General features: G+C 42.5%; 1 protein-coding gene across 6 annotated transcripts in view; it reads right to left on the bottom strand.

Moving 5' to 3' along the window:
- Nucleotides 1–8186: 8186 nt before the first annotated feature.
- Nucleotides 8187–23291, bottom strand: part of LOC146020476 (leucine-zipper-like transcriptional regulator 1 homolog) — a 49206-nt gene continuing 34101 nt past the window's right edge. For 5 of the 6 annotated variants that reach the window (XM_083153642.1, XM_083153638.1, XM_083153639.1 and 2 more), the window contains 6 exons: nucleotides 22822–22901; nucleotides 18096–18174; nucleotides 16990–17030; nucleotides 16779–16899; nucleotides 11529–11715; nucleotides 8188–10336 (listed from right to left, as the gene is read on the bottom strand). In XM_083153642.1, the coding sequence (XP_083009768.1) occupies nucleotides 9739–10336; nucleotides 11529–11715; nucleotides 16779–16899; nucleotides 16990–17030; nucleotides 18096–18174; nucleotides 22822–22901 (1106 nt within the window). In that variant the 3' untranslated portion in view covers nucleotides 8188–9738. Of the gene's footprint in view, nucleotides 10337–11528; nucleotides 11716–16778; nucleotides 16900–16989; nucleotides 17031–18095; nucleotides 18175–22821; nucleotides 22902–23291 lie in introns of all 6 variants that reach the window. The other variant, XM_083153643.1, reaches the window with a different exon arrangement.

The following is a 23291-nucleotide window of genomic DNA, read 5'->3' as shown; positions in this document are numbered from 1 at the left end:
TGCCACAGGGCATATAATTCTGAAAATACCGGTACTAATGACAAAACACCTGCGAGTACTGGTATTCTCCAACTTAGCAGTGTGTGCTGATAACAACAGCTCTGGGATCTCCCTCCCGGCACTATTCACTGCGAACCATTTTAGATTGACCCCATTTAATCTTCTGATCTTGCCTGTACAACAAATACTTACCCTGGGTACACACTTACAGATTTATCTGTCTAAACTGTCTGGTGTTAACAAAAATCTGGCACTGTATGTCTGCAAAGGACAATGGACCATTTGCTCCCAAACACTGGGAAATGGACAAAAAATATTTGTTTAAATCAATTTGTCATCTTTTTTTCTAGTGTTTGGCTGCAAATGTTTGATTCATGCTTTTTTTCCCCACCAGACACATAGGCAAATCTAAGGGTTGGTCCGGGGTTGCACCGGACCATTGATTAGGCGGCCGCACACACAATTTAAAGAAATGTCAGCCGGTCAGAAAAGGGCTGCTTGCTGTCCGGCTGTATAAATCTAGGTGGCCATACGCACACAGATTTATCTGCAGATCTGTCTGGTTGGAACAAAAACATGGATGACAGTTGACCATTTGCTTGGAAATGCTGGAAAACTGACAAACTGTCACTCATCCACAACTATGTTTTTGTTCCAGTTTGTCAGTTTTCCAGCATTTCCAAGCAAATGGTCAACTGTCATCCATATCCATGTTTTTGTTCCAACCAGCCAGATCTGAAGATAAATCTTACTAGTGTATGGGCACCTTAACTTCTGAGCAAAGCATCAGCTCCTTCCCCGTTGATCTCTTCAATGCTCCCGCTGGACTGTGGCTGCCAGACTGCGAGCTCCTATTTGCTCAATCAGGAGCGGCCACCAATGGCGCTCCTGATTAACTGCCGGCCGCGAGCTCCTGGCTCACGTTCCAGCGGGAGTATTGAATGAATATATTGACTGGGACGGAGCTGCTGCTTTGCTTAGAAGTTAGACCGTGACTATACAGCCAGGCAGTGCACAGCCCTTTCTGCCCGGCTGTCATCTCTCTTTAAATTGTGTGTGCCCAGTGTCACTCCCCCTTCACAATGCACAATTCCCACCTCCCCTTGGCAACAAGCATTTTCACTCCCCACGAGCAATCGAGCATGAAGCCCCCGGCAATGAGCATGTAGGTAAGCTGCACTTGTCAAATGTGTAATGGGCATTATGGTTTGTTATAGAGTATGTAATGGGTATCATAATGTGTAATTGGCATTATGGCGTGTGGCTTTAATTGTAATGGGTATTTTGGAGTTGGCTAAAATGTGTAATAGGCATTAGAGTGTGTGGTCTAATGTGTAATAACACACCTCTTTTTGTGATGACACGCCTCATTAAATATAGCGAAGGGATCTGAACGAAAGCCATTGCTAAAGACCTGAGTAGAGGATAAAAATATATAACGGCAATATACTGTACAGAGGCAGGTCTGCACACTCTCTCCCCTCTAATATTTGTGTGAGCATTGAACCTTTCCATGAGGCCACGCCCCCTTTTACCTAAGTTATATGAAGTTTTTAAATGTCATGGTTTCTTGCTTTAATTATGTATGTGGAACAACTAACTGTGGTATAGATCAGTGGTTCGCAACCTCTTTCCTCAGGGACCCCCAACAGTGCACGTTTTCCAGGCAGGTCACCTGGCAGGTTAACAGATGCACTCATTAGTCACTGACACATTTTAAAAGCTCACAGGTGGAGCTAATTATTTCACCTTTGTGTGTGGAGACCTGGAAAACATGCACTGTTGGGGGTCCTTGAGGACTGAGGTTGAGAACTACTGGTGTAGATGTAAGGGAGAAGTGATAAAGTGCCTGGTACTCCATCACTGGTCAATCAGCTCCTGACTACTAAGTTACAGGCTGGGTTTAAAAAGGGACAGTTGGCAGCTGAATGAATACCAGGGACTGTATCACCTCTCTCTAGTTTATTTACAGTTTATTAAATAGCGTAGCATTTTCCGTTGCGCTTTACTTATCACTGCTTCATACATACACGTTTTCAGGCACTCCGTTAGAATCCCAAATGCTGCAGGATGATTATGACTGAACAGTCACTTCTGTGATTAGCCACCAAAATAACAGTGCTGTTTCAGTGCTATGTGGTTTCCTGAATCCTGACTGAAATGGATCATATATACAAGATGTATGTGGACAAATCTGTACCATGAGTTGTCAGGTGAGTTGAAAACACTTTCTCAATAACCTTTCCTAGAAAATGCAGATTTGATACTGGTCTGTATTTAAGAAATTGTCAAATTGATCCCCCCTAAAGAAAAATGCCTATCTGAAACAGGCACCCTATTAGAAGACCTGGTGCTTGACACTTGAAGCCCATATCCAAACATGGCTTTGTATACAAGAGCTGCCAATGTTGCTGTGAGTGATCCTCAAAACATCTGCTCATAATGCCAGCATTGCTCACAGCGATTGCTCTTCTAATTGAAGTTTAGTTAAATATTGCACCCAAAAAACTGATATTTTGAGGATCATTGATAGCAACGTTGGCACTGAAAGGGGTTGATTAAAAAGTTTACTTGGCAATTTTCATACATATTTTGACACATTCCCTTGGCAATAAAAGGATTAAGAACACCGTGCATGCAGGGGATCACCTTTTGGAGTCTGCTACAGCAATGGTGTTTTCAACAGCACACAGTCTTCAGAAACTGACTTGCTGGACCCTGCACCAATCTTATCTGAGTTTTCCACAGATCAATGCATCACCTGCTTGAAGAATCAACCCCTGGATAAAATCTATTATAACATTGCACTAAGGACTCCCAACACTAGTGGCTGTCAGGTATTTGCATATATAAATTCTACGAATACTTTGTGGCGAATGCAACTACCTATTTGAGAAACACTATGGACAGTTGAGACTGAATATGGTTGCTAGGTCAACCACTGAAAGCCAACACGTGAAATAGGTTGACATGACTAAGGTCAGAAGGTTGACCCATGCATTAAATCGACAGTCAAAAGGACGACGTGAGTGTCACATTTTTTTTGAGCCAACTTGTGCTTAGAGGCGACATTTCATACCCTACCATCCACTAGGGTGTGGAGGGAGAATATAATAGTGTGCCGAGCGCAGCAAGACACCGTGCCCAAAGCATAGCGAGCCATGGGAGAACGCGGTACACTGATGCCATGTAAAGTTTCATCGAAATTCGGCCCATTAAACATTAAAAACTCATGTCGACCTAATTTTTGTTTTGACCTTTCAACCCTGTCGACCTTAGCCATGTCAATGTATTTCACGTGTTGACCTTTAGTAGTCGACCCTATGACCTTAAACCCGTTCGGTAGACACTTTACACATCTATAGTGCTTTCACAATCCTTATTAGTGACATTAGATGCATTTATTCACTTTATAAAAAGGATATTTTTTTTTTTAGTAATAATTGTGTGTTTATGAAACTATATAGGATATTATAGGTTTTCTCAAACTGATTTTCTATATGCTTTATTAATAATCTTATGCATACCCATTGGAAAGTTATCTCTCCAATTGCATTATGGATATACTTAAACAATGGACCATTAGATGTTTCCAAATGTGGTCCTCCAGATGCCTTAAGTTAAACCTATGGGTGGTGCAGGAACACCGTTTATGGGCTATACTGATACTTGACACTTCCACCGCTAGTTCCTACCAATTTCCTAAATTAAAATACTAACAAAGAGAGCGTGGGTTCTATGTGCCTGGGCAGCCTATGGTGGGTACGTCCACAGGGGTGACCCTGGACTCCCAAGAAACAATGGAAAAAATTACAAAAGATAGGATGTTCCCTCCACCAGCACCCTTGTGAATTTATAATACGTCCCTAAATATATAGGAACGGCTCTCTTCAAAACACCAAAGTCCTTTGGTGTATATTTGTGTAATGGCGGACTGAAGAAGCCGATAGCTGGCAGTGGCTGGATATGTGTTTCACCTAACACACATCGCCCCAGGGCAGCAGAGGAGATACACAGAGCCGCCGCATCCAGACCCGCTATTTCCGGCTGGTGAGAAATATGCGGCTCCAGTAAGGTAACCCCCGCCGCAGCTCATTAAGAGTGCGAGCGGTCTGCTTTGTCACTTGTGCATTGAAGTTTGTCATTTAATATAGCCAGCAATAGAGAAATAAGGATTTTTCAGTGTTTTGCTCTGTCAGGTATTTTATTGCATGACATGTTAAGCCTCTGACAATAGAACCAATCAAGTGAAAACACTCGCTGGTAAATTCTGTTTATGTATGCCTAAGTAGAGCAGTTTTGCACACTATAAAAAAAACTGAGTAGCAAAGCGAGCAATACATGAACAGTTATTGTGATTAAATTGCATCCATTGGAAGTATGTACTAAGGGTTACATTCTATTGACAGCTGTGTGCTGATAAGGCGTGAAATCCCATTCATTCTCAGTGTGTAGACACCAGATGTGGCTTCATTTGTAACAGGTAACCCACGCCGCAGCTCATTCAGAGTGCGAGCGGTCTGCTCTGCTACTTGTGTATTCATGTCTGTCACTTAATATAGGCAGCAATAGAGAAGTAAGGATATTTCAGTGTTTTGCTCTGTCAGGTTTTGTATTGCATGATATGTCAAGCCTCTGACAATAGAACCAATCAAGTGAAAACACTCGCTGGTAAATTCTGTTTATGTATGCTTACCCCATTCACACCAGCCTAAATTCCCGGGTTGAGTCCGGGAACAACCCGGTACTAGCGCTGGTGTGAAAGGTTCCCGGGACAAAATCCAGGGCAAATTTCAACCCGGTTGTTCCCGGGTTTAACCCGGGGACCTGGCTGGTGTGAAAGGTACAGGGTATACTTACCCGGGTTGCCGTGTCCTCGGTGTGCTGTCTGGACGGGAATCCACGCAGGCGGCGGGCGCAAATGATGTAACAGCCGGTGGATGATGATGATGACGCAGCTCTCCGGCGGCAGTGAGTATTCTCCCCACCTCCGCCGCCATCCCGCCTCCTCCCCACCTCCTGCCGGCCTCCGTCCTGCCCCCTTCTCACACCAGAAAATGCAGGGACATTTCTGGTGTACATACAGATAGTGGTAGATGCTCAATTAGTTCAGTAGCATTTCCCAGGTGCATGAGGGAGGGGTTAAATACTGGGTAAGTAAAACAAGACATTTTTTCCCTCAACATTTCTGGTGTGAATGGGTCCAAACCCGGGAATGTCCCTGCTTGTCCTGGGAACTGAATTCCTGGGTTTGTCCCTGCATTTCTGGTGTGAATGGGGTATAAATAGAGCAGTTTTGCAACTAAAAATGAGTAGCAATGCGAGCACTACATGAACAGTTATTGTGATTAAATTGTATCCATTTGAAGTATGTACTAAGGGTTACATCTTATTGACAGCTGTGTGCTGATAACTAGGCGAGAAATCCTATTTATTCTCACTGAAATATCAGTGTGCCCAATTTGTGTAGACACCAGATGTGGCTTCATCTGTAATAGGCTACTGGCAGCCGATTAAGACATTTGTATACAGACAATCGGTGCCATGCAATTCTGGCTTGGTAGCCACTCTTCAGAATAAAGGTTGGCCACAAGAGTTTGGCTACGATAGTTTACAATTGGAGACAGATAACAGATGCGGAATACACACAGTGCAATTTGTAAGAGATTGGACACACACTGGGTGATTTTATGAGATGAGAGATCCTGTTGAATAATAGAATCACAGCAATTTAATATCTGATAACAATATAGCGTAAAACCAACTCTTGCAATGAAATTCTATGGGCTGATTTGTGATTAGCCATTTCTTTTCTTGTGCTATCACATCACATGTTAGTGGGACAGGATGAACGTATGGATATATATATATATCTGCCAGTATTTGGAGAAGAGGACCGTTCCTATATATTTAGGGACGTATTATAAATTCACAAGGGCGCCGGTGGAGGGAACATCCCATCTTTTGTCATTTTTTAAATTAAAATACTGTCCAAGCATCCAACTAATTGGCTAGTTTGAACAAAACTCTGGTAATGTATGGGAGCAAATGACAATTGAGCATTTACACCCAAACTTTAGAAGGTAGATAAAATCGGACAAGTTTGTTAAACCTGTTTTTCTGGTATAAATGACCAGATTTTGGTTCAAACCAGGCAACTAGTTGAATGGTTAACAAGATGAAAACATGGCCAACTTTAGCCTGTATGTTATTATTATATTTTATTTATAAGGCGCCACAAGTATTTCGCAGCACCGTACAGAGGGCATACAATAGAACAGTACAGGGTGACAGAACTTAACATTACAGTAAATAAATAATATTGCCCACACAATGGCTACTTCCTTAGTAAGTCAATAACTGCTAAATTTATGGTAGTCAAATATCAAGAGATCTTCTCACAGCCGATATTATCTATAGCAGGGGTGCTCAACTCCTGTACCACCAAGTCAGGTCTTGGATTTTTTTTTTTTTTTTTCTGTTTGTTAAATCCATTATACATGACTTGGTGGTGGTACTTGAGGACAGGAGTTGAGAACCACTGATCTACCCATATAGCAAAACGGACCCCAGGATGTGGAACCCAAAATTAAATGTCTAATATGTCACATCTGTAATTGTATGTGATTAAGTACAATTCTGTGTTAAGTATGGAACAGACTATAAAAGTTTTTTTTTTAAACAAAAAATTGCATATTTAAATTCTGATTATATAAAGGAAGACTTTAAAACATCTGGTTATAGAAATATATTGATAAGATATAAAATGCTATGAATATATTGCACACATTCAGATGTATTCTGAAAAGGAGAAGAGAAAATGGTTTAGAAAGGATCAATGTATGCAGACCAATTTAGTCTTTTTATTTCCATTTAATACATCAGTAAGAAAGAACTACTAGCTAAATTAGATCTTTATATTCTGAATATTTTCTCTAGAAACCAGGATTTCCCAAGAGTAATACAACTCCTATTAAAGGTGCAAAGTAAAAGGAAGAGCTTGGATTTGAGGGGTAGATTACAGCCAGTCTATGGTAATAATTAGCACATTTACAGATACAGAAAAAATTAGATATTAAAAAGTCTTAATAATCAATTTCATAGGTACCGGCCGATACCAAACATATACAAATGACACTAGAAAAAATATACAAATAAAAATCAGGATTAACCTGAGAAAAAAAATCATCAAATAATCTAAAAATACAAGTGGAAAACAAACAGTCCCCCTGTTTGTTTTCCACTTGTATTTTTAGCTTATTTGATGATTTTTTTCTCAGGTTAATCCTGATTTTTATTTCTATATTTTTTCTACTTCTAGTATTATTTGTATATGTTTGGTATCGGACGCTACCTATGAAATTGATTATTAAAACTTTTTAATATCTAATATTGGTACTCTTTACCTAGAACGGCGCCCACGATGTCCATCGCGGGTAAAAAATCGCGGCCATCGCATGCACTAAAAAAACGGGTGCGACGCGATGCCCGCGATTTCCCATGGGGATCAATGTTAAAAGTGTCAATGGACGCGATTTTTGTGTTCAATGCCTCAATGCCCGCGATTTTTCCATAGGAAACAATGTTAAATGGCCCACAGAGCCCTAATAGCCCCCCTGAAGCCAGAAATGGCCCCCACAATTGTTAACGCCACCCCACGATCAACGTGAACCGGAAGCGTGGCGAGCGCAGCGGTACGCGTCCTCTGACCTTTTCATACCCCCACTATCCACGTCGGCGTGGAGTTGAGAATAGAATAGTGTGGCGAGCGCAGCGAGCCCGAAGCGTGGCTAACGCAGCAAGCCCCGCGGATACCTGTGAAGCCCGCGAAGGGACGCGTTTACCTGTGAAGGTATCCGCGTCCGCTCGCCACACTATTCTATTCTCAACTCCACGCTGACGTGGATAGTGGGGGTATGAAAAGGTCGGAGGACCGCCGCCGCTCGCCACGCTTCAGGTTCACGTTGATCGTGGGGTGGCGTTAACAATTGTGGGGGCCATTTCAGACTTCAGGGGGACTATTTGGGCTCTGTGGCCCATTTAACATTGTTTCCTATGGAAAAATCACGGGCATTGAACACTAAAATCGTGTCCATTGACACTTTTAACATTGTTCCCTATGGGAAATCGCGGGCATCGCGTCGCACCCGTTTTTGCGATGGGCTCCGTGCTAGGTAAAGAGTACCCTAATATTTTCTGTATCTGTAAATGTGCTAATTATTACCATAGACTGGCTGTAATCTACCCCTCAAATCAAAGCGCTTCCTTTACTTTGCTCTTTTGTTCTCTTTGTTAGGATTGGTGATCCTAAAAAGTTAGCAGCTGGATTTAAGGGGTTTGTGAAAATATATATTGTCATTCGCGCTACGATCTCTTTTTTTCCTATTAAAGGTGTGTACACACGGTGAGATTTTGGTTATCAACTTTGATCATGTATAGTCAAAACTGTATGAAAAGTGAGGCAAAATAAATGTTAACCCTGCTTGTGATACCATTGTGCAGCCTCATGAGGTCGGTATTTCAAGGAAAAATAGACTGTGCAGGCAAGGTAATTTTGACTATGATGCTTGTAATGAATTTGGCCATAGGATAATTAACACAGTCAAAATTGCAAGTGCATGTAGCCAAAATCAGAACATGCACTTTAAGATTAAATCAGTCAAAATCAGAACATTTACTTTAGAAATAAATCATTGTTTTAAAATCTTTTATACACAGTAGATGATATTTTAGAAGATATGGTTCAGAAGGACCCATCTGAGCAATATGTTTAAATAAAACCCAAACCATCTAGTGTGTATGCTCAAGGTCATTAATGATGCACATTCCTGTGCATCGTTAATGACCTCCCTGTTGTCTGTGCATGCAGCTCAATTTGACTATCCTCTGTGAATGCATGCACAGCCACAGACCCAGTGACATCACTGAATGATATATTTAACAGATATCGTTCAATGTGCAAGTACTATCTCATATTACTAGCAGCCTATATCGGTGGTGCTTCTAGTTGGCTAGTGTGCATGGTGCTTCAACAGAAGCCCTGTAAGTGCATTGTGTGTGCTCTTGTTTCACAAATAGCTCTAGTCTTTAGTCCTTCATTTCCCGCTATGTTACCAGGTTGTGCAAAATCTGGATAAAATACAAAATGTAAAACTTTAAAAAGTAAACTTAATATTGACAAATTATTGTACAGCAGTAAAAGAGGTCTCAGAAAGTCTACTGGATCTATAATTCTCATCAGTTCATTGTCTCCCTGTATGAGAAGCCATCCTGCTATACACTATGAAAGCCGGAATAAACAGTCTAGAACGTCACACAGTTTTAGAATATCTCACAAAACTAAGTGTAAACCTTACTGTATTCCTTTTCCGCAGGAAGCATAAAATACAGGTAAAATAAAAAGGACTATGGTGGAGTGATGCTTTACTCTTACCTAACTGTTTATAGAAAAATAGAGTGTTTCTATTTTCACATACATTTTGACACTCCAATGCCATTCGCTTCCATATAAGAAAGGTGACGGTTCACAGTTTGTAAATTCCTTTGTAGAAGCAGCTCAGCGCCTCATTTTTTTTTTGCTATAAAGGATACCCTGAATTGATCACCATTGGCATATGCAGCATTTATACTTTTAACACATTGGCTTTGCAGATCTACAATATGCATCTCCTGTTTTGTGACTGTTACACGGTAACCAATATCCCTTATACTGGAAGCAACGCATTGCTAATAAACATCTCATATTGCCCCCACTTTAATTTGACACATTGAGATCTTGCAGTACTTGGTGAGAGGTTTTCCTCCTAGAACTAGTAATACATTCTGACTCGCAACCTGTGTTTTATGCTCCAAGTCTGTCTTTAGATAATCCCCTTCTGGTTCATCTCCAGGATAAGTGAAAGCTTCATTCTCGTAGCTGGCCAGGAGATGGCACTCATCCATTTGAGCTTTTGATGAGCAGGAACAGAATACAGGGCTCACTGGACGTTCCTTAAAGGTTTCCATTTCTATAAACTCTGATTCGGCAATTGATGCCACTTTATTAGAGCCCCATGTCTGCAGAGAATATTGTATATCAGTCTCCGGAGCCTCAATACTCTCCACATGACAAGTAGCTTGGGACCTTGACTTGCAACCCATCGCAATTACACAATGATACATCTTTGCACAGTCCATACCCTCCATTTCTTTGGAAAACTTCTTCCACGAGCGAGATGCAAAATGGTATTTCCACAAATTATTGGTGGGGGGACGGGATGGTAAACCTCCCCCAACAATCCATAAACAGCCTTGATGGATGACTGATGCATGTCCGACCATTCTAGGAGGTGCTGAGCTGTTTAAATAAATAAAAAAAACACAGTTTCTGTAAAAGAAAGCTAAACAAGTAAAACAGATAGTCCTTGGTCAATGCAAGTCTAACAATGGTTGCCAAACTTGATGCCTCAGGTTGTCACATAACAAATCATAAAAACCCGGTATTGTTACATGGGACTTTAAAATGGGTGTGAGCCTGAAACCACTTTCCCACTGCATGTTGTAAACTTTATATTACTGGTTAATTACAGGTTTTGTACCTTTCACATTGAACCCGTTTGAAAGGTAATTTACCAGTAATATACCACCCCTCCCCTGGTACCTGTCCTGCCACACACACCACCAATTTACTAAAAGGATCGAAAGTAGGCAAGCCTTTTTTTTTTTTGTGTGACTTCCTTTGCATTATTAATTAATGCAGAAACCCACATACAGTATACAGATGCAGAATTATTTGAGAAGGTCAAGGGAGGGCATTAAACTAACAACAATTCTCATGCATTTCAGAAACCTGAAAGAGTCTTAAGCCATGTACACACGGCTGCGATAGGGGCTGAAATCGCTGGGAATATGGTCGCTGGCGACCATATTGCCAGTGATGGGAGTGTGCCCCAGCGACCAGCTGATTTACCTCTGCGGCTCTCCCCGGCAGAGGTTTCTTTTCATCAGCGACCATCTCTGTTCACTGATGAAAAGGAGACGCTGATCAGTATATTGCTGAGCAATATATCTCCCCCCGTGTGTACGCACCTTTAATCCTGGACTGGGGCATGAAAGGCCCACAGAGGGAATGCAATGGTAGAGGTCTATGCTTAAGACAGATACAACCATTAGGGAGGACATGAATACTGGAGTACCTTGGTCCTTTATAAATGTTAACTCAACCGCTAAATTTGATTGGCAGGAGGGCAGATCTCAGTGTAGTTTCAAAACAAAAACAAAAAAACGCCCATATTCATCATGACTACTGCTCTACCAAGTAATGAACCCTCTAATAGAGTAACAAATGTATAATACACCATAAATGTCAATAACCTGACATTAGATAGAGGAGAGGCTGGGTACCACAGGCACTGGGGCTCACCCCTCTATGACCAGGTTGACCCTAAATCCTGGTATCTCATTCACCTTTCCCTTGATTAGTGTTCACACATAGTTTCCTTCTGAGGGGTATTTAACATTTAACCAATTGTTTCAACTACTGGACTTGCCTTGTTTTGATGTTGGACCAGTTGTGTCTGCGGAAGTCAAATCTCCAGAAATCATTCTGTTCTGCCATATTCTTCAGTCCGCCAAATAGGTACATTGCAGCATTGTGTGTGACGCTGGAGTGGCCATGTCGAGGGCCTGGACCAAGGCCACGTGTGTGAGGACTAAGTGCCGACCATTTCTGTGTATCTGAATAAAATGGCGGAGAACATTAAGTATAAGACCTCTCTTAAAAAAAAAAGACAACCCAGAAGAAAACATTGGTTTAAGTACCCCCTACACTTTCCCAACCAACAATCCCAAAAACTTTCTAGAGTCTAAAGAACGGACCAGTGAGCAGAGGTGTAACTGTCATTCTGTCTCCCAGAAGAGAACGCAATCTGAAGCCCCAACCTCCCACACCTACCCTAAGTGGAGAAGCACTGATCACACTGAAGAACTGAAAGATGCTGCTCCTCTAAAGCTTGCCTGAGTGGGGCCTCCAGACAGGAGAACCCCTGCCTTGTCCGACTGCTTCCACATGCCCAAGCTTCAGCAAGGAGTAGCTGCTCTCATGTGCTGGCCTGGCACTCCCACTGCTGCACTGCCCATTGGGGTCCTTGCAGGATGAAGATCACAGCTCTGGAAAGTGTAGGCCACTCTTCTGACTGCAGATGCAGCCTACAGTTGCTGACCATAGCTGCCTCCTACAATACCAGTAACACACCCCCTTCAGCACCCAGCCTCCACAGCTGCCCTGAGGTCTCTCCAGCTGAGAGCACCAAGACCAGACCTTCCCCTCCAGCAGAGTACAAGGATCACCTCTGCAAGGTAAGGGGGAGAACACCAGGACTGAACTCAGAGAAACTGAGGAAAATTCCTGGAGTGGTCTTTGCAGAGCTGGGACATTTCTATTAGATACTACTTCAAATGTGACCGCTACGCTCCAACACCAGTTCAGACCACCTGCAAGAGATCAGCCATTTATATATAGTTTGTTAACATAATTTAGGTCAACCTAATGTTTTTTCCTTCCAACTTTCTGCATGGCTGAGCCTGCCCACTGTGGCCTATTTAGCAACCCAAGATGGCTGCCTTGGCTGGTAGTTTCAAGGTCAAGATAAGCTCATGGTTCATTTATACTTGCGTCTCTTATTTAAGTATTGATTATTTTGCACATTGTAACCAATATAGCTAGCTCTTCTGGTACTCTACAGTAGAAAAATGCATGATTCTGATGGATTTGCTAGGATCTCCCTTGGTAATTTGATCTTTTTCATGATGTGTTATTTTATGCAGCGCTGCTGCACCTAGATTCATTATGGATAGGATGAAAAATCCTGCTAATGATAAACCAAAATGTCTGCCTCACCTCTGTATTACCTTCATGGTTACCATGTGTAATCAAAACTAAACCGCCGTTCCTTAAATGTTAACCTTAACTTAACGGTTAAGCACCTTGAGTGCTACAGAAGAAAGAGCATTATATAAATCATCATCTTCAACCATTTAAAATTCTATCTAATGCGAAGATCAGACAGGACCTGCTTAGTGACACTGCATACACAAAACAAGGCTGTGCAAAGTAAACCGAAAAAGTACTCAAATATTTACATATCCAGTATTGATGTTTCCAAGGACACTAGTGTTCAATTTCTACACTGGCTGAAATGAGCATCGATATTTGTACTTTCTGAGGTCTGATTTATTTATTTACAGTCTCTTATATAGCGCAGCAGATTCCGTTACGCTTTACAATTGTAGACATTTATACAACAAACTCGGTAACAACAGACAGACTTGGAGGTAGGGGGGCCCTGCTGCAGGCTTACAATCTATAGGGATACAGGAGGGAAACACAAGGACAGGCACCAGTAATAGCATAGCAGTCCCACCAAGTTGCAAGTCCAGAAGGGAAGCTATATAATACATAGTTGCCTCAGAGGGTTATGCGTGTAGAACTTAAATATGATAGGCTTGCCTGAAGAGGTGAGTTTTCAGGGAACGCTTGAAAGTTTGGAGGCTAGCGGAGAATCTTATTGTGCGTGGAAGGTCATTCCATAGGATGGGAGCAGCCCGATGAAAGTCCTTTAATAGTGAATGGGAGCTACTGATTCTGGTCAAGTCCCTACATCTGTATAAAACATGCGTGGTTTGCTCACCATATTTAGGGCCAAATGTAACAAGCTTCAAAAAGCAATAAAGTGAAGAGTGACAAACAACCAGCTCCTACCTGTCATTGGTTGTATATCACTCTCCATGTTGTCACTTTTTCAAGCTTGATACATCTGGTCCTTCGTTCTTTATCCCATATGCATTATTTACAGTGCATTAGTATTCACAGCACTTACCTCTTTTTCCACATTTTGTTTTGTTACAGGCTTATTCCAAAATGGAATCATTTCATTTTTTCCTTCAAAATTCTACACACACAATACCCCATTAATGACCACGTGAAAAAAAGTTTTTGGGAGATTTTTGCAAATGTATTCAAAATAAAAAAATCACATACATAAGTATTCACAGCCTTTGCTCAACACTTTGTTGATGCACCTTTGGCAGCAATTACAGCCTCAAGTCTTTTTGAATAAGGTTGGCACACCTACCTTTGGTCAGTTTTGCCCATTCCTTTTTGCAGCACCTCTCAAGCTACAACAGAGATGTTCAATTGGATTCAGGTCTATGATCTGACAGAGCCACTCACTCAAGGACATTCATAGAGATATCCCAAAGCCACTCCTTTGATATCTTGGCTGTGTGCTTAGGGTTGTTGTCCTGCTGAAAGATGAACCATCGCCCCAGTCTGAGGTCAAGCAGGTTTTTAGCCAGGATTTATCTGTTCATTGCTGCATTCATCTTTACCTCTGTCCTGACAAGTCTCTCAGTTCCTGCCACTGAAAAACATCCCCACAGCATGATGCTGCTGCCACCACCATGCATTAATGTATGTATGGATGGTATTGGCAATGTGATGAGCGGTGCCTGGTTTCCATGACACCTGGCACTTATGCCCAAGAGTTCAATCTTTGTCTCATCAGACCAGAAAATTTTGTTTCTCATGGTCTGAGAGTCCTTCAGGTGCATATTGGCAAACTCCAGACTGGCTGCCATGTGCTTTTTAATAAGAAGAGGGGTCTGTCTGGCCAATGTACTATACAGCCCTTTTTGGTGGATTGCTGCAGAGATAGCTGCCCTTCTGGAAGGTTCTCCTCTCTCCACAGAGGAATGCTGTAGCTCTGACAGTGACCATCCTTCTCCCCTCCTATTCAATTTAGACGGATAGCCAGCTCTAGGAAGAGTCCTGGTGGTTCCAAACTTCTATTTATGGGTGGTTGAGGCCACTGTGCTCATTGTGACTTTCAAACCACTAGATATTTTTCTGTACCATTCCTCAGATTTGTGCTCAAGTCAATATGGTCTCTGAGGTCTACAGACAATTCCTTTAACGTCATGCTTGGTTTGTGCTGACATGTACTGTCAAGGGTGACACACACATTATATAGACAGGTGTGTGCCTTTCCAAATCATCTCCAATCAACTGTATCTACCACAGGTGGACTCCAATGAAGCTGTACGAACATCTCAAGTATGATCAGTGGAAACAGGCCGCACCTGAGCTCAATCCTGAGCTTTACATCAAAGGCTGTGAATACTTATGTACATGTGATTTTTTTTTTTTTTTTTTCATAAATTTGCAAAAAAAAACTCCCCAAAAAATGTTTTCATGTCATTATGAGGCAGTGTGTGTAGAATTTGAAGGGGAAAATTTAATTTATTCCATTTTGGAATTAGTCTGTAACATATAAAAGTGTAAACATTTTTTTTTTGAAGCGCTGTGAATACTTTCGAGATGCACTGTATTTCTATCCACATGATGCACATTAACAAATATCCCAGCAATACATTCCTTTCTGATATGAAAATATAACTTTTGGAACATACATTAAAATGATACATAGGGGCAGGACAAAGCACTACAATCTGCAAAACGATACAGCGTAAACATGGAAACATGCACCCTACACAATGGTTTCTGTGGTGAAATAATGATTATGGTATATATAAGGGTCAATACCAAAAATGGTACAAAAGCCTAGTCAACACAAGCAAAAGGTCAACATGGAAATGGCCGCTATTAGTTTTTCATGTTTTTTTGTTGTGATTTGGTAGATGTCATCACGTGAACTACAAATTAATGTGTACCGCTTTACTCTCCACACTTTACTTTTTCCAATTGGAATAACATTGACCTTATTATGTGTCGACCACTGCTCTGTCGACCTTGCACATGTCAACCATATAGCATCGACTGGATACCGTCCTCAAGTTCACGTTTTAAAAATAGCCACATTTAAGTACAGGTAACTAAAGTAGTACCTTAGCTGTTACCTGGGTGTTTTGGATGAAATATGTTTATTTCATCTATATGTGCAGTATAGTCCATGGATATAAAAAAATATATATATTATTAGCAGTTATAAAAGGCGCACACACAATAAATATATATATTTTAAGAAAGTGATGTCTGGCATGGCCCCCTGATACAGCAGCTGCGGGGGTGCCTTCACTAAACCATTTGTGAATCCAACCAAGTCACATACATACAATTAAGTCCAATAGCGCAAATAGTGAAACAATAAGGTGTGGTCTCAGGACAGCACACAGTGGTCAGGAAGCCACGCCCAACTAGTTTCATCCGTGTTCCCTGTGCCTGGCCGTTTGGAGCTGATTCCAAGATATACCCAGGCTTGACCCGATGACTTGATGTAACCATACACGACACTGCAAACCTTGATGTATGTGAACATATTGTTACAGTAAAGTACTGTTTTTATGATCTGCTAAGTCTGTGCTCCTTCATTCTGTTTTTACAAAAAATAAAATGTGTATATATATATATATATATATATATATATATATATATATTGGCTTGCAATGCCCGGCACTCAAAGTAAGGCTGTAGGAGGGTCTGAGGACGGGGTTTGTCCCCCGAAACGTCACCCATTGTCTTGTATATGCCTGTATCTTAATACAGTTTTTTCACGTTGAAAAATCCCTTTGAGTGCCGTTATTGTCCTACCTGGTGGGACTTTGGACTGTGTAATAACTATTACTGGCACCTGGGTCGATGATATATGTACATTGGAGTGCCGGCAGTTTTTGGATAGAGATATATATACACACACATATATATACATACACACATACACACATACACACACACACACGGGGACAGTGCCTTTGTTGTACACACAAGTATTCAGCAATATTACCAAAATAAAAAACCCAGAATTCTTCCACTGCCCCCTCAATATCAAAGTAGCCTCCGTAGACGAACATTCCAGACTGGTATACGACAGCACTGTGACCCTTCCGGTTTGTTGGCCTGGTCTCCTGAAACAGCCGGTAACAAACAATGTGTTAATATTTCACACTGCTGCTAAGGAACTGCAGCATATCATTCTCAAACAAACATATAGTTACCTGGCCTTCCAGAGCTTTGAATTTATACCACTTTCTTGTTTCTGAAATAAGCAAAATAAGAATATATAATAATATACAGGAATCACTATTCCCCAATTAAAATGGTACAAAACATTCTACTATTCTTTACTAGTGCTGCTTTCAGACCGCAAAACTGGCTTTGACCAGGTATTTTGAAACGTTTCTAAAAACGGGTCTGCCAGGTAAAACCCCTTTCACACCGCATCTCTTAAACGGGATATTACCGTTTAAGTGCCGTTTTTTGACACTGGCAGACCCGTTTTTGGAAACTTTCCAAATACAGGATCAAAGCCAGTGCGGTCTTCAGCAAACCCCCCCCACCCCCCAACCAATAGGGCTAAGTTTTCAAACATATCAATCAGATAAATACATAGTATGTTGACAGGTCACATACACATGCCAGAGGCCGGCATGTTAGTAGCATCACCCATATTAACAAAGCTAAAATGTGAGGCACTGACAACATGTACCTCAGCTTCTGGCAAAGAGATACACAGTCACAGCCCTCTGGGCATGGAACAAGTAGTTCTGAATCATCACAGCCGCACTCATTATTGAACAGCTTCAGTGGTGGATTTTTCTAGGGTAGGACAAACCACCCAGGCAGGTTTGTTCTGTCCCAGAAATATTTACCACTGCTGCTGCTCTCCTGCTGGCCCGCTCTATGGCTGCCCCTATGCTTCTGCTTGCCTGCTGCCGGCTCTGATTGGGATTTTGATGTGCAGGCCCTCGGATGCATCTGGGCACTCCAGCATCGGTGGTGGAGGAAACAGCGGGTGAGATTGGCAGTGTGGGGTAGCAGCCGTGCGGGTGGAGCTACAAAATGGTGCACCACCGGCACACACCTACCATTCAGTGTCATGCTCAGAAATTTTCCGAGGTTGCCAGCCACAGCAGCGCAGGAAAATTTCCAGGCATACCACCGAAGGAGTTAATGAGCATCATCCTAGGCAGCTTTATAACTAGTCTTCAATTGAATATCTAATTTGCAGATCCTTATAGAGGGGATCCCCTCTACTGCCAACATCCAAACCAAAAACAATCACACATTACAAATGAATAGAAGAGAATTTAGATTTACTTACCAATTGCATATGTCCATAGTGGAGTATTATGTCTGTTTGCCCCAAAATCCACCATTCCTCCAAACACATACAGGACATCCTGCAATGCACAAAAAGACAGGTCACAAAATAACACATTCCTTCAAATATTCTATTTACGAGCAGCCTACAAAAGAAGAAATAGTATTGTGTGAAAGTACATACATCCGATATCTGCATGAAAGTATGTACTATATAGCTATTACATCAATTTGTCCCAGCCGCTTGTAAAGTACAGAAAAAATAGAAGGAAGAAATATATAAAAAAAATAAAAATTAAATAGAAAATACTACAATTGAAAACTACATGCACTTAAATGTGTGTATTCTTGATTGAATCTTGCTATTATGGTCCCCACTGTGCTGCATATTGTTTGTAATTAACAGGAAAATAAAATATATTGTGCTATTTTAATCAATTGATAAACACAAAAAGGAGTTAAGTGTAAACAGACACATTTATGGAGTCACATACATTACATTATATATAATCGATCGCATCGCATGCGATTTGGTTGCATGCGATGCGACGACCCGATTTTTTAATTGAATCAAATGTGAATAGGGTCCCTGGGACCCGATTTTACATTGGATTCAATGTAAAATATTCCCTAGACCCCCAAATTTTACAACGTAAACCCCACCCCACGATAGACGGCAACCCGAAGCGTGGCGAGCGCAGCGAGCCCGCGAGGGGCGGTGGTGCGCGTCCTCCGACCTTTTCATTCCCCTACTATCCACGTCGGCGTGGAGTTGAGAATATACAGTGTGGCGAGCGCAGCGAGCCCCGCGAGGGGACGTGTATAACTTCACAGGTATACGCGTCCGCTCGCCACGCTTCGGGCTCGCCACACTATATATTATCAACTCCGACGTGGATAGTAGGGGAATGAAAAGGTCGGAGGGCGCGCACCGCCGCCGCTCGCCACGCTTCGGGTTGGCGTCTATCGTGGGGTGACGACGGGGCCATATATAATGTGAAATGGGTCATATTGGCCCATTTCACAATTTTCACTATGTGAGATGGACTTAATCAAGTCCATCTAATCTTGTGCCATTATAATGGCACAAGACCGACGCGATGCTCCCGATTTCAATGTTAAAAAATATTTCTGAAAGAAAACTCTAAACTCAGCAGTAGCAGCAGCACACACCTACAGCATGCGCTGTGCTGACAGCAGGCTCAGCATGACCTCTCACGCTATCAGTGAGACGCTCATGCTGAGCCTGTTGTCAGCACAGCACATTCTGTAGAAGTGTGTGCTGCTTTTGCTGCCCGGGAGGGGTCGGACCAGGGCCCCTCCAGCAAGCACGGGCCCGGGTAATAAGTACCCGCCCAGCCTCCCCTCTCGGCTGCCCTGGCAGAGTTTACCTGTGTGACAAAAGTGTAAATATGTCAAAACAGAGTGCAGAAGGCTTATAATGCAACAAGTTGTACAATGTACCCCTGGGACCAGAGGTGCCGCTGAAGAGGATCCTGAAACCCGGTGTGGGCACCAGGGGACATGGCGAGTATGAAAAAAGGGTCAGGGAATAAAAAACCTGAAATATTCTGGAAAACCACGGTTTTTGGAATATTTAGTTTTTTTGGATATACGGATATGGGATACTCAACCTGTACCAGCTTATCTCCACAATAAAGCACCCAGATTTAACCATATATAGAGTCCTCGGTTTGCTCTTAACAAGCCCTGCCTTGTCAGCAATCCTGCTGCTTTAAAGGCCCCCATACACTAGCCGATTTTGGTCAGATTTCAGCCAGATCAGTCGGATCTGGCCGAAATCGGACCAAAATCGGCTAGTTTTGATGTCCCCTCAGATCCGATGCGCGGTCCCGTGCGCATCGGATCTGCGTCGGGTGGTCGGACCTGCTGCACGTCCGACCACCCGACTTGGGACCTAGTGGGGCGGCGCGGCGGTGGAGGGAGCAGGAGGGGCTGGGGACGCTGCGGGGGACACAGGCGGCATAGAGCCGGGCAGGGGGAGCCGGCCGAGAGCTGTCAGTAATGAATAAAAAAAAAAAGCCCATACAATGAATGGGCGGCCTGTGATTGGCTGAGCGCTCTCTCAGCCAGTCAGCAATTGGCTGAGAGAGCGCTCAGCAGCCAATCACAGGCTGCCCATTCATTGTATGGGCTTTTTTTTTTTATTCATTACTGACAGCTCCCGGCCGGCTCCCCCTGCCCGGCTCTTTGCCGCCTGTGTCCCCCGCAGCGTCCCCAGCCCCCCCTGCTCCCTCTACCGCCTCGCACAGACGCTGTCCCCCGCAGCGTCCCCAGCAGCGGGGGACACAGACGTGTCCCCCGCAGCGTCCCCAGCCCCCCCTGCTGCCTCTACCGCCTCGCACCGACGCTGTCCCCCGCAGCGTCCCCAGCAGCGGGGGACACAGACGTGTCCCCCGCCCCCACCTCTGTAGCCCCCCCCCCCCCTGCTCCCCGGGTTTTTTACATGTGATAAATCGAGACGATTTATCACATGTAAAAAATGGCACATCAAGTGCCAATCTAATCAAGCTCCCCCGGGGAGCAGCCGGGGAAGCTCAGGGGGAAGTCGGGGGCGACTTGTCCTAAGGACAAGTCGCCCTAGTGTATGGGGGCCTTAAGACTGTACTCTAGATACATTTGTGTCAACAACATGAGCTCTACAAACTTTATTGTTTCTTAACGCAATTTGTTTTCTTTTCTCCGCTCTCTCTTAGACCATGGGCAAGTTTCCACTCCTTTCTTCACCCCTCCCCTTTGTATTTGTTCATTTCACTTTATACAATGAGAAGCCATTTTTTTGCATATAATGCTTCATTTTTATTGGAATGTAAAAATATACCTTTGGTAGTGTTCATTCAAGCACCCTGAACCTTTTAAAATCTGTGCAGTTCCTTTTTCTTGCCTGGGGTGTCGCTGTCCGCTGTGATGTTTCTAGCCCAGTCTGGTCTGCATCTCTATACAGGCCAGACTGTAGTAGAAGCACCAAAGGAGACAGCAATACCCCAGCCAAGAAAGAGGAACTGCACGGATTTTGAAAGGTGCAGGGTACTAGACTGAACACTACTCTGGATATATTGAAAAATATGAGGTGGAAGCTTTGCCTAACGCTTTATACTACAATTTTTCTTCTGCACCCCCTTTCTTTGAATATTTTTGCAATCTAATTGTGATTTTTTTATTACATGTTATATGCAACATATTCTACAGCTTCTTGAAATGTGTGTGAGGGGGGTAATATAACAATCATATAACCATATTTTAGGTGTACTAATGTGTTATATTGTGATGTTATGCTTCAATAATAATAATAATAATAATAATAATTTTATTAATAATAAAAAGTTGCAAGCTCAGCCCAAACAGACAATAGTTATGGCACAGTTTACAGGAAATCCTATTATGAAACAGACAATCTGCTAACGTGAGGATAAAGCATTTCTGATCAGGCCTGGAAGGATTTTTTAATCTCTTAGAGCTCTACAAAACAACCTGGCACATTAGCTTGCAATTAGCTAATGCAATTCCATTTTCTTCATACATATCGGTTAGTTAACTTCTGCCAAAACTTTACACGTGCGCATGTGTGTGAGTGTGTGTGTGAGAGAGTGTGTCTAGAGAATAGACATTGTAAGCATGTGAATGACCAAGTATTATCTGTAAAGAATTTCGTAATGGGTCGACTATTTCTAAATAAATCTACACAGATCTGTAAATTCAAGCAAACGTATGGTACATGTGGAAAGAATGATCATTTATGCTTAGGTTAGGGTTGTTACGTCTGATAGAAGGGTTAAAAAGTTTCCAGAACAAAGAGATGTATTCACACTATTCTATCATGGGGCCAATCACCCGATAATTGGGTAGTGGGCCCGACCATATCGCAGGGCTGCGAATTAGCAGTCCTGCCTATTATCAAATAACCACACGGGGTCCCCTTGCAAATGAAGCCAGCGATGGCTGTCCATTGCGGGCTTTTTGCAAGTTGATTGACAGCCAGGGGCATATTGTAGGAGACACCCCAGCATTTTCTGGGAGTCCCACCTAAAAACGTAGGCAGGCCTAGCCGTGGGGCAGGAGGGACCACGACATCAGCAGCGGCCTCCATCTCCCAACGGCCATCACAGCACTAAGTAAGTCTAGACGTGCGAATAGTGGTTTTCCCTCTGTGTGCGCAGCTGCGAACGTATGCACAGGGGCAGGGGTAGAAACAGGCAGGGAAGCGTTTAGCGGATTGCTGGGCTCCAAAGATTCTCAGCCCCAGCGATCAGGTCTAAATCAGGTCCAGTGTGTCTGCAGGAGCATTAGAACATATGACGCCAATAAATGGCTTAAAATGCTCCTGGAACAGTCAGATCACTGTACACATTGCTCAGTGCTTCACAATTTTAAAATAAAAAGGACTGTAAAAATAATAATATAAAGAGACTCCACTAATATTTCAGAAACTTCAGTAAAAGGTGGCATTACAGCTTAAAAAACCCACTACAAGGAATTGTATTCGTGTACAAGGCATCATCTAAAATGCATCAGATTGTGCCCAAATGGCAATTAGAGCCTAAATAAACAAGTGTGCGTTCAACAAATTTTATTCCTGATCCACTGACATTATTGATCATGTATTGGCAACTGGATATTAAACAGCTCTTGCCCAGTGAGAATACTTTACACCCTTCAACACACTTCCTAAAGAACTATTAACAGCACATAAAAAATGGACTATTCACCTCATAAGCTACCATGGAGTGTCCTTCCAGCGTATCTGGAGCTTGTCTGCTACTTGGAAGCTGCTCCCATTGGCTGAGGGCTAAAACAAGAATAGAATCATTGAGTTTAGAAAGAGAGAGAAAACTATTCCATCTATGAGGAACTAATGTGCGCTGTGAAATTCTGGTAAAACTATTCCATCTATGAGGAACTAATGTGCGCTGTAAAATTCTGGTAAGCCAACACAAGACTTCACAAAAGAAGAATGCAAAAGGTGAGAATGCTTAGGTTATATATAATCATAGATTTAATCTTTCATACTCCCCAGCAGCCCCAATTCACCAATTTCTACATTCTACATTTCTATATATTCCAGTTTATGGTGCAAATTAGGAAACCACAGTTTATGAAGGTATATTCTTGAAAATAGCTAGACCTGCTCCACTCCGGTCTAGTCCACAATAATAATAAAAAATAAACAAAAAAAGAG

The sequence above is a fragment of the Crinia signifera genome, chromosome 7, assembly GCF_055691185.1.
Source record: "Crinia signifera chromosome 7, ASM5569118v1, whole genome shotgun sequence".
Classification (NCBI taxonomy): domain Eukaryota; kingdom Metazoa; phylum Chordata; class Amphibia; order Anura; family Myobatrachidae; genus Crinia; species Crinia signifera.
The sequence above is the reverse complement of the archived record's forward strand: the minus strand, read 5'-3'. Positions and strand labels throughout refer to the sequence as shown.